Genomic DNA, 17988 nt, shown 5'->3' with positions numbered 1-17988 from the left:
TGAAAAATGTGAAACAGACCTGCTAAAAAGTGCAGTTCCCGAGACCTGATATATCCTAAAAGTTAATCAATCCGTGTCATTGTCGAATTTAGAGGTGAGATTCACTAGACCCATGTCGGTAGACTTACCTGCCTGATAAACACATTCATACTTAAACAGAGGGTTCGCAGTTAGAGAAGTTTCTCTGATTAACCTCTCGACAATTTTCCCCAACATTTTGATAACAAATGGCGAAAACTGAACGGCCTTGGGAATGAAAGTCAACACCGCCACGGAAGCGGTGAAGCCTTCTCAAATTTTTCAAACGCAGAAATATGGTGGCAAAAAAACAAGATTCCCGTTAGAGTTTACCGTTATTCAAAGTTTTTTTTTTATTTTTGATGTAGTTGACTACAGGCTGTACAGAAGAAAACTTTTTTCACACCTCCATCCCCTCTCTAGTTATCACATCTTGAAATTTGTATAATTTTAATATTTTATACCTCATATTTGTGAAACCGCAAGCTTTACAAAATTTCTATAAACGCAGAAAGCTCACGGTAAATTCCATGTCATTAAAAAAAAACATATCTATTTTTCTTAACTCACACAATTAACCCTTAAAATCCAGCATTATGTAAACCCTTCTTTAAATTTATTTTTGCTTTATTTTAAAGACTGCATAAATCCTTCATCCTGAATATATGCAATCCTAGAAATAGTTTCATATACGAATGAAAATAATTTTAATAGTGTGGTAGGTATTCTTAGATTGTATTTAAAAGCAGTATTTTGATTTGTTGATGGGAAAGGTGCTACAATACAAACCATTGGTTTGACCCAACTTTATTCGTTCTTACAATTAATTAGGTTTGAGCCACAGTTTAGAAGAAAAGGTGCTCAAAGTCAGAATTTTTGTTTCATATTTTTTTGGATTTTTTTTTTCGAAAAACATAAAATTTCTCGAAAATTTGTCTTATTTCTTTTTATTTTTTTTGTTCAATGCGCTACAATGAGAGCTAAAAGTTAACTTATAGAACATTTTCCTCTGTCTCTCATAGTTTTTACAGTAAAACGTGTTTAATGTTTCAATTTAATCCTTCCCCACAAGTAAAAGTGCGAGACAGATAAATCTGCGGTTGGGATATTTTTAATTTAAAATACAATGCTACCGTAGAGATAGGTGCACCGCCATGTTAGAAAAATAATGATGGTCCTTGCGTAAGAAGAACTTCTTCGACTAGTGTTGTAAATTGTTTTGAAGAAAGTCTAAATAACTATCTTCATTTAAATTTCATGGCAGAATTCAAAGTGCAACTAACATATTGTAATTTACACCTACTCATACGTTCAAACTCTCTGTTGGAAATAAGTTTGCTTTTTTAATATGAGGATGTTGTTGAGACTATGTATGCAAATCAAGGAAATTGGTGATTCTATTTCTGGAAAATTGTGATTCATCTGTCCAAGGAATACTTTTATAAAATTACTATTTTAGCATTATTTGGCTTATAAGTCATTTTTTGTGAAAAATTAGTGTGTCTACAATGATCTGGAAAATAATTTGGGTTGATATGTTCGTCTCTGCTTATCTGCTAATTCCCCGTTTGAAAACTCATCTTATTTAAGTTGAAGATCGCTTTATAATTAATAGTTATTTTATTGTGAAACATTTTGTTAATTTATTGTTAAACAATTTTTATTATGTTTAATTATAATAATTTATTTTTTTACTTGAAATTTCACAAAAAAATATTTAAATATATTTGTTCCGACTAGTTTCGAATTTTATGTCATTCTCAGGGAACTAAGTATTGCTATGACTCAAACCAAGTTTAAGGCTCAATTGTAAGAATCTTTTCTCTACAATGCGTCACCCCGAAATTATTTTGTCGTATACGACAAAATAATACTTTGTCGATATATTTTTTTAAAGAAATGAGTTTGTTGAAATTTGGGGAAATGAGTTTGAAGTTTGAACTACAAAAGCAAAAAATTGAGCCGTAGATTTGCGTAATTTGCAATAACGACCTTGTAGTATGATCAATTAGCTTTAGAGTGGTAGTGTAAAATATAGCTATTCCGAACTTCATCCAAAATCTCGAAAATTTCGAGATTTTGGACGTTTTTCTCAGAACCATCTTGTCGTAAGGGACACAATTTGCGGATTTTTTTTCATTCTTGCACGTACGATAAAAAGATGTAGATATACCACAATGTAATTGCAAGCACTGAATGTCAAAACACATATGTGTAATGTAAATTCATAGTCGCTTTATAATAGAAAAAATTAGGTTTATATTTCCTATTTAAGAATGATTTTTGAAATATAACTTAATCTATTTCAAATAACCTATGAAAAAGAGAATTACAAAATGAATATTTTAATATTTTAACAAATAAAATAAAAATTTGCATTTCATAACACAGTTAAAATTTTTTTGCTCTGTTAAACAAAACGGTTTTACTTCATATCACAATTCTTCTTGAATATCACAATTGTATGACTTTTCATTTTGTGTATACAAATGTGTCACAAAAAGTTTAAATTAATTAATGAAAAAACATATATAAAGTATTCAAAATGACAGAATTATTCAAAACAAAATAGTTCCTTCAAAAGGGTACAGTGTTCTTACAAATTCGATTAATACTGAAGTTTATTTAAAATATTAAAAAATGTTTCACCAAAGTTTGCCAAAAATTTGTTGAGTTTCAAAGTTGCATTTCACCACAGCTTCAGAGATGCATGTGACCTATAATTGGACATACGACTGCCAAATCTCACGAATCTGACTTTATTAAATATTAAAAATAAGTTTTTGGAGTTGTATGGCAGATAGCCCAGCCAATTGTCCGAAATGGTCCAATTACTATATCAATAGTGCCCGGGAGAAAACAAATAACTTGTGAAAGTTTGGGGTGAATTTCATTATTCATTTTTGAGTTATCGTGTGATCGGATGGCCAGACATGCTTAAATCGATGCAAAATTTTAAGCTGAGTAAGAATATATAACATGTCCTTGCTGGAGATGGCTCATTCAAGTGGTAACAAACTCCATACCAAAGTTAATATACCCTTCACGAAGGTTCACGAATAAAAGAGGGTTCAAAAGCTTGCATTTTAATATGTATTTGAAATTTGAATTTCTACCTGAAGAAGTCAGATTTTTATGCAAAAAATGATTGAAAATATCCTGTACATCTGCCCATGTTGGGAAATTAAATAGACTATTTATATTTTTTCTTAGCTTGATGTAGCTTTGGTAAACAATACTTTAACCTCAGTTTTGAAAACTAATTTTGGTACATATTTCAATAATACCTTTTTCGTTTTTTAATACAAGTATTGTTAAATTTGATTAGTTTAAATATATATTATGGAGTTATTATTGAGATGTTATCTGAGGCACAAAATTTAATACTTTTCAAATGAAAAATGTAACACATTTTCAAATACCAGTAACTAAAAAACTTTCATAAAAATTGTTACAATTTTCACGTTCTTCTTCGTTGCTGAAATCTGAATCCTTTTGTACATTCTTCAACAAAAATTTTTTTACCCATTCTAGATAAAGGAATATTAAATTGAAGTTAAATTGAATTACCTTGAATGATTGTCATGTAGTGATACCATAGCAAAACAACAATTTCAAACACGTACAACAAAATGTATGCTCTGTCGGACTACTCTTATTATGTGGTATACAATGGTATTTTAATGCACGAACAACACAGTAAAAGTTACGTACGACAAAATAATTGCTTAAATTTTAAAACCTATTTTGATATGAAATTTTTATTGTACATCCACAAATTTGGCATATACAACAGAATAAGAAAAGTTCAAAGTACTCATATGTCCTTTACAACAAAAAACGGAAAAATATCTCAGAAAAAAAAGAGTTAGGACAGCGATAATAAAACGGATAGATAGAGTTATTAGCTAGTATTTTTAACTCATTTTTTGTCATTTTGCGTTGCACAACAGTATAATTGCGGGGTGACAAATGGTTACCGAAATTATCAGCATTTATTTATATACGGTAAAAATCTGGTAACTTTCTTTTTACAGGCCGTAGTTCGAAAACGAGTATATCGATAATTTTATTTTCCCATTTAAATTATTTGTGAAAAAATAATCTATATGTTGCATAAGTTTTAGTTTCATAAAATCAATTTAAATTGAAATCCCCTGTTATATATGTGTTTTAGTTTTTTAGCACTTTTCCCAAAAATTTTTGAAAAAAAGTGCTTATTAGTTTCACTCTGTCCGTCCGTCCGTCCGTCTGTCCGTGTGTCTGTTTACAAAAATTCTACACCCTTGAAGATAGAAACCTGAAATTTTGTATGTACATAGATCTTTACTAGCAACTTATTTCCGTAGAACAAAATTTTTACCTATCTCCCCCCCTCTAGAAGTTATACCCTCCCAAAAACCTAAAAATGGCCTTTTTTAACTATTTGTTGTAATGAAACCATAAGCATTTTTGAAATTTTGCAAACGCAGAAAGGCAGCGGCTTGCTTTCCCTAGCGCGGTATACTATAGTTAAACTTTAGAAAAGCAAAATGGCCGTTCAAATTTACCGTTATCTAAAGTCTTTTTTTTCCAAATTTTCTACTTCGTTTTTCTTCTAGACCCCATCCTGTAGAAGCTTGAAATTTTAGGGGCTTTTAGACAATAACCAATAGTTCGTTTCGCTAGAAGAAAATTTTTTTCCATCTCCACCCCCTCTCAAGTTATCGCTTCTTGAAATTTGTAAAATTTGAATTTTTGACACCTTATATTTCCGAAACCACAAGCTTTTTAAAATTTCTATAAACGCAAAAAGCTAACGGTAAATTCCATGACATTAACAAATATAATTAGTTTTCTTAACTTACACAATTAACCCTTAAAATCGAGCGTTATGCTAACCCCTCTTTATATTAATTTTTGCTAATGTCTTTATATCTAACAAGTCTCAATACTCAATTTTTTTTACGAAATGTTACGAATTTTTGGCCTCGTTGTTGGTTTTTTCTTTAAATGCCACTGATCGTGTCATATTTTTTATTATTTTTTCTTTTTTTTTACGTAAAAAAGAGATTAATATTTTAAAAAATCTCAGGATATTATACACATTTTTTAAAAAGTTTCCCATTTAAATTCTATTGCACGAAAAAGAAAGAAAGGTAGGAGGAAAGAAAAAATGAAAAAAAAATTCAAATTCATATTTCAGTATGGTTTCAAATGTTAATGAGGAAGGATGTATGATTTTTTATGCACATTTTGTATTTCCCAATAAGGTAAGTTGTCGGCTAACAAAAATGTAAAAAAGTAGTGTCGGCTAACAAAAATGTTATTAAAAGTAATATAGGTTGACACATTTCAACAATTTGAATTATCTCATTTCGATTATTCATACGTTACTTATAAAATTGTTTCAAATAATTTTAGTTAGTTTTTAAGTTATTAAAAATAAATATGTATGTACCTACTTCCAAAAAATTTTTTTTAAATAATTATTTTAAAACTATTTCAAACAATATCTCAATATAACAGAGTGCTTTAAAAATTTTGCTAAGCTTTTTTTTCATATTTTATTAGCAGGTAAACAAGAGCAATCTATTTATAAAATGTCCCTGCATGTGTATGTATGACCTATCTTAATTCTAAACGGAAAGAATTTTAAAATACCTGAACAAAAATTTTAAAATACCTGTTATTTTACAGTCGGAATTTTCGAGTCATTTGGTAAAATACCATTTATTTCAAAAATAGAAAAATATTCAAATCATGGTCATAAAAATATATGATTGTTTTTTCCAAACATTTTAAATATTTTTTTTCTTAGGTAATTGATATAAATGATAGTAAGTTTTTAATATTTTTTCAAATAAAAATAGAGGTACAATTTTGAAGTTTATATAAAATTTGTATTTAACAAATAATATTTGATTGTATTTTAGATATTATTTTCTAATTCCCTCTTCAAATTTTTTCTTTACTATGTATTTATATCAATATTTAAGAATTATCTTTCATTAATTATATTTTCAACTTGACACCACAGGTACTTCCCATATCTTGCGTTAACTTACCCTATGAGAAAAAAAAGCTGTTCACTTAAAAATAATGAAATGCTTTCAGTAACAAATAAGACGTTGAAGGCGAAGGTTGTGTTTGTTGTTTTTCCGCTTTTTTTTAAATTTTAAAATAATTATCAATGAAAATATTAGTGTATTTTTTTGATTTTTCAAAGATATGTTCTAAATTTTACCTGCTTTATAATAAGTGTGAATTTATTTTAATATTTCTTCTCAAAAAATAGCCACTTCGATTTAAAAAAGGCCATATAAAATAAGGTGTGCTTTCAAGTTTCTCTCTGAGCATTGGGACTTGTTAGACATAAAGACATTATTTTTGCTTTATTTCAAAGACTGCATATATGCATCATCCTAAATATATGCAATCCTAGAAATAGTTTTGTATATGAATGAAAATAATTTTTATTATTCAAAACAGAATTTTCACTTATTGAAGGGAAAAGTGCTACAATACAAACCATTGGTGTGACCCAACTTTATATTTAAGCAAGCTATGTAATTTTCATAATCATCTATTTTATTTTTTAAACATCGAGCATTTAAGTTAAAAATTTTTTAAAGAGTCAGAGCTTAGAAAAATTTCACCAGGTATGTTAAAATGTATATTTTTTTGGGCCAATGAGAAATTGATTATGTTCGTTATTTAAATAATTGATTCAAAATATCAATATCTTTCACCTGGAACATTTTACCAGTTTCTGTGAACAAATATTTGTCCGTCATTAACCCAAGTGAATTCAATCTTTTTGTTTCTCCTCATATTTCTTCCTTTTTTGTACTCGTTTCCGAGCTAGAGCCTGTTAAAAAAAAAGATGCCAGATTTTTTCTGCATATAAATAAATGCTTATAACTTCGGAATCATGCGACATAGAATACATACATTGAGCTTGTTTAGCACGCGACTGATTGTTTTTTATTTCTGGTCTTACAATCAATTGGATTTGAGTCATAGTTTTCGACATAAAGCTTGCCAAAGTCAGAATGTTAATTTTTTTTTAATTTTATTTTAAATATCTCGAAATTAATTTCATGATAAAAACTATGATAACAACTAAAAAAAATCTGATGTGGCCAGCACATAATAAACCACATTATAAATTGTTTAGATTAGTAAAAGTATTCCAGTAGATTATGAAAATGCGTTTTAAACACTTCTTTAAAATTTTAAGGATACTAATAAGCTTTTGTTTAACATACCTTGAAAAATGTAAATTTGTCTCTTAGTAAAGTTTGATTTTGTGCCATCCGAATACGAAAAGTTCGTCTGTAACTTCTGGGAACAACCAGAACTTGATTATCAAATTTCAAAAAATTCCGTCAATTTGTTCTGTAGATATGACAAAAAATGTAAAATCGGCCCCTAGATCAGTTTTCTTACCCTGATCTTCCTAAAAAATTTAAAGATTCATTGTTTTAACACCTCCAATTCGAATATTACATTTCAATTAAATCGGTTGATTATTTTTCGCTAAAAAGTGCCGCTAAAAAGTGCAGTTCCCAAGGTCTAATAAATCCAAAAAAGTTTATGAATCCGTGCCGTACTCGAAATAAACTTTCGTATAAAATTTCATCAACATCGGTTCAGCCGAACTTGAGATACACACACAGACCGACAGATCGACAGACCGACAGTCCGACGGATTGCTAAAAGATTATTTACACTTTCCTATCATGAAGAAGTGCATTCCAACCGAAAACTCGATATGCAAAATTTGTTGCCATCACATAACCTACTTTATTGTATACACAATGCGATCGGTAATTAATGAAAGCTCACGTCGGTGTATTCTAAAAACAGAAAATGAAGATTTAAATAATTCAAGATTATTAATGGAAGGGATCTACCAAGTTTCCGTTAGAACATAAATATCAAAGTGAAGAAGAGAAGAGTTGAGCAGAACAGTGAATTTTAGCCCTTAGTCATCGAAAGTTGATGGTACAGAGAAGGTTGTTTCACAGTGCTTGTCATATTTTTTTTAAAATAGACTAAGTCATTGCTGTTACGAAAGCTACTTGGACTATTTAAACGAAAGGAGGAAAAACTTGTAATTTGATTCCCTCATCCTTTGTAAATAACCAATCCATTTGCTTTTCATATGGTTCCTAAAACCTCGTAAGAGTTTTCAACACTGGCGGCAAATATATTTAAAATTTCATGAAATCTTTTGGATAAGCTGTATAGAATAGTATAGTCAGAGAGAAGGCCTTCACTTTCAATGAAAACTTTAGCACCTAATCTAGTTTTCTTCAAATAGACTTCAATGGGAGATAAGAATTAAATATACGAGTAACTGTATTATACTCACAGTGAATTTCAATAAAATAAGTACATGGAAATATTATAGAAATGTATCAAATTTATAATCTATTTTATTCTTGAATATTCTGAACCCTTAATAAACTACGAGGTATTTTGCATAAATTTTCTTTACATACCAAAGAAAATTATGTGATTACGTAATCTCAATTGAAACTTTAATTAAAACATTTTTATAACGACTAATAATGCATTTGTCTTTCATGAATAAATAGGCTTTATTGTGTAAAAATGTATCGATAGTGTTTCACTCTGCTGCCACAGTAAAGTTTGATGAAAAACTGAAATTATCTGTTACTATTAACATGCTGGGTACAAAAAGATTAGTGGAATTATGCCACCGAATGATGTCGTTAGATGTAAGTAATTCAATGAAGCACAAACTTTTCTAAATATGTTTCTTTGCAAAAATTTATGACTAGATACAATGAAACAATTTTAGGCACTTATTCATGTTTCCACTGCATATTGTAACTGCGACAGGACCGATGTTTCAGAAGTTATTTATGCTCCTCCATACAATCCTTATGATGTAATTTCACTAGTTAATTGGCTTCCAGAAGACTTATTAGATCAGGTATTACCTAATTTATGTTTTAATTTAAAAACTTGATTATTATATACGACAAAAGATTAAAATTTCTTGTGTCGAATTAAATGTTTGGTGTTGTGATTGCAGCTTACGCCATCTCTAATTGGCAAAAGACCAAACACGTACACATTTACAAAAGCGTTGGCTGAACATATGTTATTAAAAGAAGCTGGAAATTTACCTGTGGCAATTGTGCGACCTTCAATTGGTAAATGTTTTAATAAATTACAATATGAAATAAAGTCACAATTTTTCCAATTTACAGTTATCGCAAGTTTGAAAGAACCATTTGCAGGTTGGGTTGATAATTGGAATGGTCCAACTGGATTAGTATCTGCACTTGGTCAGGGGCTATTTCGTACGATATTATGTGAAAAAAATTTTACAGCCGATATGGTACCTGTGGATATTGTTATTAATCTAATGATAGCAGCTGCGTGGAAAGTGGGAACATCTAAACCAGAATCTCTTTTGATATATAATTGCTGCACTGGCCAACAACACCCTATAACATGGGGTCAGTTTGTTGAGTATGCAATGCGAGAAACACGACGACATCCCTTAGGTAAATATGTATATAAAATCGTAAAATCTTTGTTTCATCCACATATGCTTATTTTTTTTTTCTATTTCCTTTTTATTTTAATTGCAGAGGGTTGCCTATGGTATCCAACTGGGGTCTTGCGAATGAATAGGTCGATAAATAAATTTTACGGATTTTTGGTGCATTATATTCCTGCATATATTTTAGATACTATGGCTAGGTTGGCAGGAAAAAAACCAATGTAAGTATTAAAACTTTGTTTACTCTTTTTATCTGATTGTACTAATATTTTAGAATGGTCAAAGTTCAGGATAAAATAGCCAAAGCTGTGGAATGTTTAGAATATTTCACATTGCATCAGTGGCAATTCAAAGATGAGAACGTTCAAACGTTGATTAAATTATTAGATAAAAAAGATCGTGAAATATTTCAGTTTGACGTTAAAAAAATAGAGTGGGATAAATATGTTGAGCGTTATGTATTAGGTTTTAGAGAATTTTTATTTAAACAGAGACCGGAATCTTTACCGTCGAGTAGAAAAAGGATGATGAGGTAAGTTTTTAACAATGTAAAATTTGCATTTGCATTTTACAGCAATCGAAATATCAATATACAACTTTTTGGAAATTATAAAAGATCACGAAAGAAGTAGTATTTCATAAATTGAAGTAAATTGATCAAGATCACCGTTATGTTCTATCATCCAATAAATTTATCGCTGATAAATCATTTTTTAACGTTTTTTCATTTAAAAGAATAACAATTTTAGTTAGTTGTAGTACGTTTCAGGTGCGTAATTCCTCTATGATACTTTTTGCAATAGCAAATACTAATAATTTTCTGTTGTTTATCACTACCAATGGTGTCAAGCACAGCTTAATGGTTGGATAGCTACTACTACGCTATAAACAGAAAAAATACGTAAATTATGTCTGTCAAAGTTTCTGCAAATTTTATTAAGCGAAAATATTTTTTCGGCAAACAAGGCATTTAGAACACCTAAGTAAATATATAATTTGAAGAATTGTAAAAGTTTATCATTTGCCCACATATCGGATAGTTTAATAAGGCGCAAAAATTTTTTAAATATATATATATATCTGTCTTCCTCTGCAATTTCTACGAATATGTATGTATGTCACTTTTAGTTATTCTTAAAAGGTAAAGCTTAGTGTCATATTGAGTTTTTAAGTGAATACCAAAATTACTTGTTGGTTATTCGTTAAATGATTTCTTACATAATTCGTTAAATGATTTCTTACAAATAGAATTATTGATCTATCAATTTTCCTCAAGAGATATTCAGGAACAACTTTGAACTGTGGTTAATGAACCGTTACAACTAGCTTTAATATTTTTATAATATTATTTGTTCATGAATTATGAAAAATTTAAATTTCTGCTAAAATAATAACAAAATTTTTAATGATTATAATGGCTAGAATTTTTTTCTCAAACATTTAACAATTATTTAATTACTATTTTTAATTTCTGTTAATGTTGTGAAAGCAGAAATACGTCTTTTGGTTGGGAGAAACCAGAATATTATAACATGGGATCGTTTACTAAAAAGTTTATAAACTTGATGTGATGTGACGTTACATGGCGTGTCGTGAAATGATATATCTACGAAAATAATGAAAGCCAAATTATGCCTTTTTTCTGTGAGTATGTTGTCCAGCATGAATAATAGTGAAACAAGTAAAAACGTTTCACTCGGTATAAACCGATTGAATTATACCCTGCACCTTCCGTTATTGTATAGCAATTACTCGAACCTGTCAAATCATTCTATAGAAACTTCACGGACATGTCTGACTTATAATTGGACATCCGACTGCCAAGTTTCATGAATCTGACTATAATTTTTCCAAATATTTAAAATTAGCTTTTGGAGTTGTATGGCACGTACCTGAACCTGTCAAGCAATTCCATCAAAACTTTACAAATATATTTGATCTATAATCAGACACGCAACTGCCAAGTTTCATGAATTTGACTTTATTATTTTTCCAAATATTTAAAATAAGCTTTTAGACTTGTATGGGAGCTACTCGAACCTATCAAGCAATTCCACCAAAACTTCAGAAATATGTCTGACCTATAATTGGACACACGACTGCCAAAGCTCACGAATCTGACTTTATTATTTTTCCACATATTTAAAATAAGCTTTTGGAGTTGTATGGCAAGTACCCGAACCTGTCAAGCAATTCCATCAAAACTTCAGAAATATATTTGACCTATAATTGGACACATGACTGCCAAGTTTCATGAATCTGACTTTATTATTTTTCCGAATATAAAAAATTTGCTGTTGGAGTTGTGTGGCAGCCACCCGAACCGGTGCAGCTATCCCATTATAATTTTTAGAGCATGTGTAGAATATAATTGGACACATGTATACAACATTTTAAATTTATAGCTTTATTAGTTTTTGAAATATTTAAATTAAACTCTTTGAGTTGTATGGCAGCTACCCTAAGCCGTTATCCGAATTAGTCCAATAACAATAGGGCTCATCCTTGGCACAAAAGAAGAAACTTGTGAAAGTTTGGTGTCGATTGCATTATTCGTTTTTGAGTTATCGTGCGACCAGACGGACGGACGGATGGACGGACATACAGACGGACATGTCTAAATCGACGCAGAATTTTACGCTTAGCAAGAATATATATATATGTCCATACCGCAGATGACTCCTTCAAGTAGTTACAAACTCCATACCAAAGTTAATATACCCTTCACGAAGTGCGTGGTATAAAAAGTGACAACATTGTTTAATTCTTGAGGTGGTAGAGAGAGACTAGCTTATGTGCCTTTTATGCACTACCGTGAGCTCATTTTTTGCGTACAGCATTTTGGATTGGTCGATTTTTTTTTTCGAGTGCTCCTCTTTTCTTTAGCGCTTTATATTTTTCTGGTATTATTTGTGACTTAAATTACTCAACATGATATAAAATAATTTTTATCATCACCATTTGCTAAATTGCTCACATTTTATCTGGGTAGCGCATTCGTCACAATGTTTGCCGTTCCAGGAATAGTAAAATGTAAAAGAAAATCCTTCTATTAACGTCCGCCATTTTCTCAACTTTGAGTTTGGATTCTTCTGAGAAATAGTGAAAATTACTAGTTGGTGATAATAGAAGTTCTAGATCATTTATGATGTAGTTTTTTGTAGGATTCTAGAGCTCGTGATATCACGGTAATTGATTTACCGCATTGTGACAAGACTGTACAGATGTCAACCGACAATGCCGTAGTGAATTAACACGGCTTGTCACTTTCGAGGTTGGAAACTCGAAACATGACACGAAACTAGAATTTTTCCAATAGGATTAAAATAGATTCTGCCGTTAATTTAACTTATCGTTTTTCAAATCCTTTGTGTTTAATTACATAATTAATAAACAAAATTACATAAATGAGCTGCATGACGATTTCCCTCCGTAAGGTACTTAGTCAATGGCTTTAGAACATATTCTCATAATCTTTAATCAATCTTAAAAAAAGCTTTTAAAAAATTTAAAGAAAAAGTAATTTGTTAACCCTGAAAATACTAGAGCAAGTTATATAAAGTAAAAATAAATGACAAAAATAGCAATTTTTATATTACAAATACAAAATTTTGATATTTGTATTAAGCTAACTAACAAGTAGAATAAATTTTTCCAAATTACGGTTTACGTAATTAGAAATTTTTATACCCGTAACATCGCATATTCGAAGGGTATACTAAATTTGCCTTAACATTGTACCCACTTTTAATCTTCAGAAATGATTTATAGTAAATGCCAAAATCTTACGGTGGCGGAAAACGCTTTTTTAATACCTCTTTACAGCAATGAAGACTTCAGCTGCTTTTTGTAGTGCCTAGGGTATATGTATGATTTTTGATAAAATTATTCTTTGGACCTTCCTGAAAACGAAGGTTGTGGGGGGGTCGCTTGCTCCAATGATTTGGCAGTTGCCATATATGAAAAGCACCTGCACGAGCAAACACGCTGATGTAAAGAACCCTTAACCTCGTTTCACCATTAGATAAACTGGGGCGGCTGCGGAATCCGCAGTCCGAGAGCAAACTGCATCGCAATGGTTGTATGGTCTCACGGATGAGGCTTTCGAGCTGCAGACGAGCTTGCGATCTGCTTGGGATTGGATTCTTTGAAAAGAGTGCGAGTTTCGCTCCTTCACATATGGAGTACGTAAATTTTGTAATGAATTTTGAAATTGCGCGAAAACTTGGTTCCAGCTGGGATTTCGTCTCACCTTCGGTTTCGCACTAGCGTTTTTCGCATCTTTTAGTTCGTCCTTGCCAGTTTCTGTGCTGCATATCACGTAATACAAAATTTCAAAGACGTACAAACTTGAAATTTTATACCCACACAATTTTTTGCTGGAAATTGATCAAAGAATCATCCCCAAAATTTTTTGCCTCCTTATCCGAAAAATCTGTATATTGATAGAAAGACATTATCTAATTCATTCAAAATTCAATTTAATATCTAATCTAATTCATTCATTCTAATTCATTTTCTCAATCAAAAGAGAGGGTTATGATTAACCAATGAAAATGTTTTAAAACTCGTACAAAATTCTAAAAAATTACTGTGAATGCGATTGATTCTGTGAAACATAATTATGATTCTGAAATATTCCAGTAGAAAATTGTAGAAAATTTGAGCACCTTAAATCCTCCTGGATTACCTCTATTTAAATTAAATACTCTATTGAGCTACAATGTAATATTATTGAGAAAGCCATTTGTAAACAAAGTACTACTTTATATTATTCTTCCTGAGTTGACTGACTGACTGAGTTGAAGACTGTAAAACCATCAATTTACTCTTTGCTGGATCTATTCATTTTATTCTATGAATATCATTTAATAAATTAAGCGGCTCCTCCTTCGAGTTTAATTTTGTTATACATCAGTTTCTTTTAGCCTTGTATTGAGTCCAGCATATATTTTGGCGACAAATAAATCTCAGGGCCAAACTTTTGGAAAAGGTGAGATTTCACCGAAGACCGCTATTTCTCTGACGGTCAACTTTACACTGGTTATTCGAGAGCAAACAAACTTTAGCTTTTTAAAAATTAACATTAAAAAAAATACCCATTAAGAAAACCGGATTGATTCCGTCGTGACCAAGAATAATATTGTATATAAAGTAATATATTGATAGTGCTTCTCTACTATAGTTATAGACTTTTGTTTTAAATTTTACTATTATTTCAAAAAAAGGAAATAAAATGAAAGTTAGTTCATAATATTGCTATTTGAAAAGTCTGATGAAAAGTATGATAAACTTAATTAAATATAATTTAGGATCCTCTAATTGAATATGTTTTATAGGAGCCTCTAGTTTATTTATATTTTATATCTTATTTTTTACTGAATAACTTTTTTTTTATTTTATTTATGTTTTTTCTTGTTTTTGATTTTAGATTGTATTATATGCATCAATTTACTAAGTTAATTATTGTGCTTATAACCTGGCGATTTTTAATGGCACACTCAAAAAAAGCTCGAGAGTTATGGACGAGACTTATGCAAATGATATTACAAATAATACGTTTAATTCCGTTTTTTTAACTCATCATTAAGAAAACGATTAAAATAAATAAAACAAGCTATAATTAATGAAAATAAAAAAACATGAATTAAAATTGATTTTTATTGAACTTATAACTTATTAATTTTGTAAATTTTAGTAATAGCAGAATTTATTAAAAGAATAAAGTCTCTTTTTGCATTATACATATGCAAATATAGTAAAATGTATGTACACACACCTTTTAAATATGCATGTGTTAGTCTTATATATGTAGACACAAAAGAAACTGCAATAATATGAAACAAAATATAGCTATATAAAATTAACAATTATTTTGCTACAGTTATAAGTTAAAAATAATGCTAGATGAAGGAATTAAATTAAATTGTAAAATAAAGTGAAACATTTTTGGTCAAAGCAAAAAGGATTTTAATTCAAAAGAAGTAAAAACGTTTCACTCGGTATAAACCGATTGAATTATACCCTGCACCTTCCGTTATTGTATAGCAATTACTAGAACCTGTCAAATCATTCTATAGAAACTTCACGGACATGTCTGACCTATAATTGGATATCCGACTGCCAAGTTTCATGAATCTGACTATAATTTTTCCAAATATTTAAAATTAGCTTTTGGAGTTGTATGGCACGTACCTGAACCTGTCAAGCAATTTCATCAAAACTTCAGAAATATATCTGATCTATAATCGGACACACAACTGCCAAGTTTCACGAATCTGACTTTATTATTTTTCTAAATATTAAGAATAAGCTTTTAGACATGTATGGGAGCTACTCGAACCTGCCAAGCAATTCCACCAAAACTTCAGATATATATCTGACCTATAACTCGACACACAACTGCCAAGTTTCATGAATCTGACTTTATTATTTTTCCACATATTTAAAATAAGCTTTTGGAGTTGTATGGCAAGTACCCGAACCTGTCAAGCAATTCCATCAAAACTTCAGAAATATATTTGACCTATAATTGGACACATGACTGCCAAGTTTCATGAATCTGACTTTATTATTTTTCCGAATATAAAAAATTTGCTGTTGGAGTTGTGTGGCAGCCACCCGAACCGGTGCAGCTATCCCATTATAATTTTTAGAGCATGTGTAGAATATAATTGGACACATGTATACAACATTTTAAATTTATAGCTTTATTAGTTTTTGAAATATTTATAATAAACTCTTTGAGTTGTAAGGCAGCTACCCGAACCCGTTATCCGAATTAGTCCAATAACAATAGGGCTCGTCCTTGGCACAAAAGAAAAAACTTGTGAAAGTTTGGTGTCGATTGCATTATTCGTTTTTGAGTTATCGTGCGATCGGACGGACGGACGGGCGGACGGACGGACAGACGGACATGTCTAAATCGACGCAGAATTTTACGCTGAGCAAGAATATATATATATATGTCCATACCGCAGATGACTCCTTCAAGTAGTTACAAACTCCATACCAAAGTTAATATACCCTTCACGAATTGCAGGGTATAATGAAACAAATGAATCAGAGCATGAGAAGAGGATTATCACTGTTATACAAAAAAAAAAATATACAAACGTGCAAAAGATTTGGAATAATTTCTCGTATGAAATGGAGAAATTATTTTATAATGCCAGTTTCTTAGTGCAAGTCTTACTTAGGTAAGTACATAGGCGAAATAAATAAATAAAAATTCCATACGTCGAATAATACAAAATTTTCAGTTTCGAATTCACATCTTAAACAAAATTTTTTCAAATTTCAATTATTTAATCGCAGGTATAAAAGTAAGTATTGCACACTTAAACATTATTTACTTAATTAAATTTTTTAATTTTTTATTACTTCTAACTGATTAAGGTTAATGGGTATTCTTAAAACACAATTTCTATTTTATGTTATTCTTTGTATTATTATAAAAAAAAACAATATTGCAAATTCGATTTATAAAACCAATCTGTGTTGACAGCCCTGTACTCAAAAATTCATGACAAATAACTATTTTTATAAACAATATTTTGTGTTATTTTTCCATTTGGTATTGCACTCTAGTTAGATGTACATAGGTCGTTGAAAATTCAATGAATAAATAATGACAAAAAATAAAGTTGGGTCAAACCACAAACCAATGTTTTACTTGTAGCACTTTTCCGTTCTACAAGTAAAAGTACTGCTTTTAAGAATAATCTATGTATGTAATATACCTACTATTAGAATTACTTTTATTCATATAGGAAACTTTTTCAAGAATGGCATACATTTTGGATGAACGGTTTATGCAGTCTTTGAATATGCGTAATGCAGATTTCAAGGGTTAATTGCATGAATTGAGAAAATAGTTATAATTTTTAATGGTGTGAAGTTTACAGTTAACTCTCTGTGTTTATAGAAATTTGAAAAATCTCGCAGATTCGGAAATATAAGGTGCCAAATATTCAAATATTACAAATTTCGACAGGCGATAACTTGACAGCGGGTAGAGATTGGAAAAAATTTTCCTTTAATGAAATGAACTATTTATTAGTATCTAAAAGCTGCTAAAATATCAAGCTCCCACAACTTGGGGTTTAGAAGAAAAATGACATCAAAAATTTGGCATTCTTTAAGCAATTCAGCTTTGACACAAATTTTGAAATTTAGCTTTACAAAAATATTCGAATTGAATTAAATTACAATATACATACATATGTATCACTGAATTATGTACATAGCTAAAAGTTTATTGTTTAGTTTTGAAATAGCTATATTTATGCAACTTAGGATTTATGCCATTTTAGGAACGTAATATAGTAGTAAGTATAATAAGATAATGTAAATGTGATTTAATTATTTTCTAATAAGAATTTCAGAGAATAATTAAATTGTACTTACATTTTTCTATAAAGGATTTGTTTATAAACGTGGTA

At 29.9% G+C, this 17988-nt stretch overlaps 1 protein-coding gene across 2 annotated transcripts in view; it reads left to right on the top strand.

The window, feature by feature from the left end:
* Nucleotides 1-15498, top strand: part of LOC129616331 (putative fatty acyl-CoA reductase CG5065) — a 72759-nt gene extending 57261 nt beyond the window's left edge. For both annotated transcript variants that reach the window (XM_055531946.1, XM_055531945.1), the window contains 7 exons: nt 8604-8747; nt 8831-8965; nt 9068-9188; nt 9246-9545; nt 9633-9765; nt 9819-10076; nt 14976-15498. In XM_055531946.1, the coding sequence (XP_055387921.1) occupies nt 8694-8747; nt 8831-8965; nt 9068-9188; nt 9246-9545; nt 9633-9765; nt 9819-10076; nt 14976-15123 (1149 nt within the window). In that variant the 5' untranslated portion in view covers nt 8604-8693 and the 3' untranslated portion in view covers nt 15124-15498. The remainder of the gene's footprint in view (nt 1-8603; nt 8748-8830; nt 8966-9067; nt 9189-9245; nt 9546-9632; nt 9766-9818; nt 10077-14975) is intronic.
* Nucleotides 15499-17988: the final 2490 nt, after the last annotated feature.

This window comes from Condylostylus longicornis, unplaced genomic scaffold (assembly GCF_029603195.1).
Source record: "Condylostylus longicornis isolate FDR11 unplaced genomic scaffold, ASM2960319v2 ptg000181l, whole genome shotgun sequence".
Taxonomy (NCBI): domain Eukaryota; kingdom Metazoa; phylum Arthropoda; class Insecta; order Diptera; family Dolichopodidae; genus Condylostylus; species Condylostylus longicornis.
This window is presented reverse-complemented; position numbering and strand designations above follow the sequence as displayed.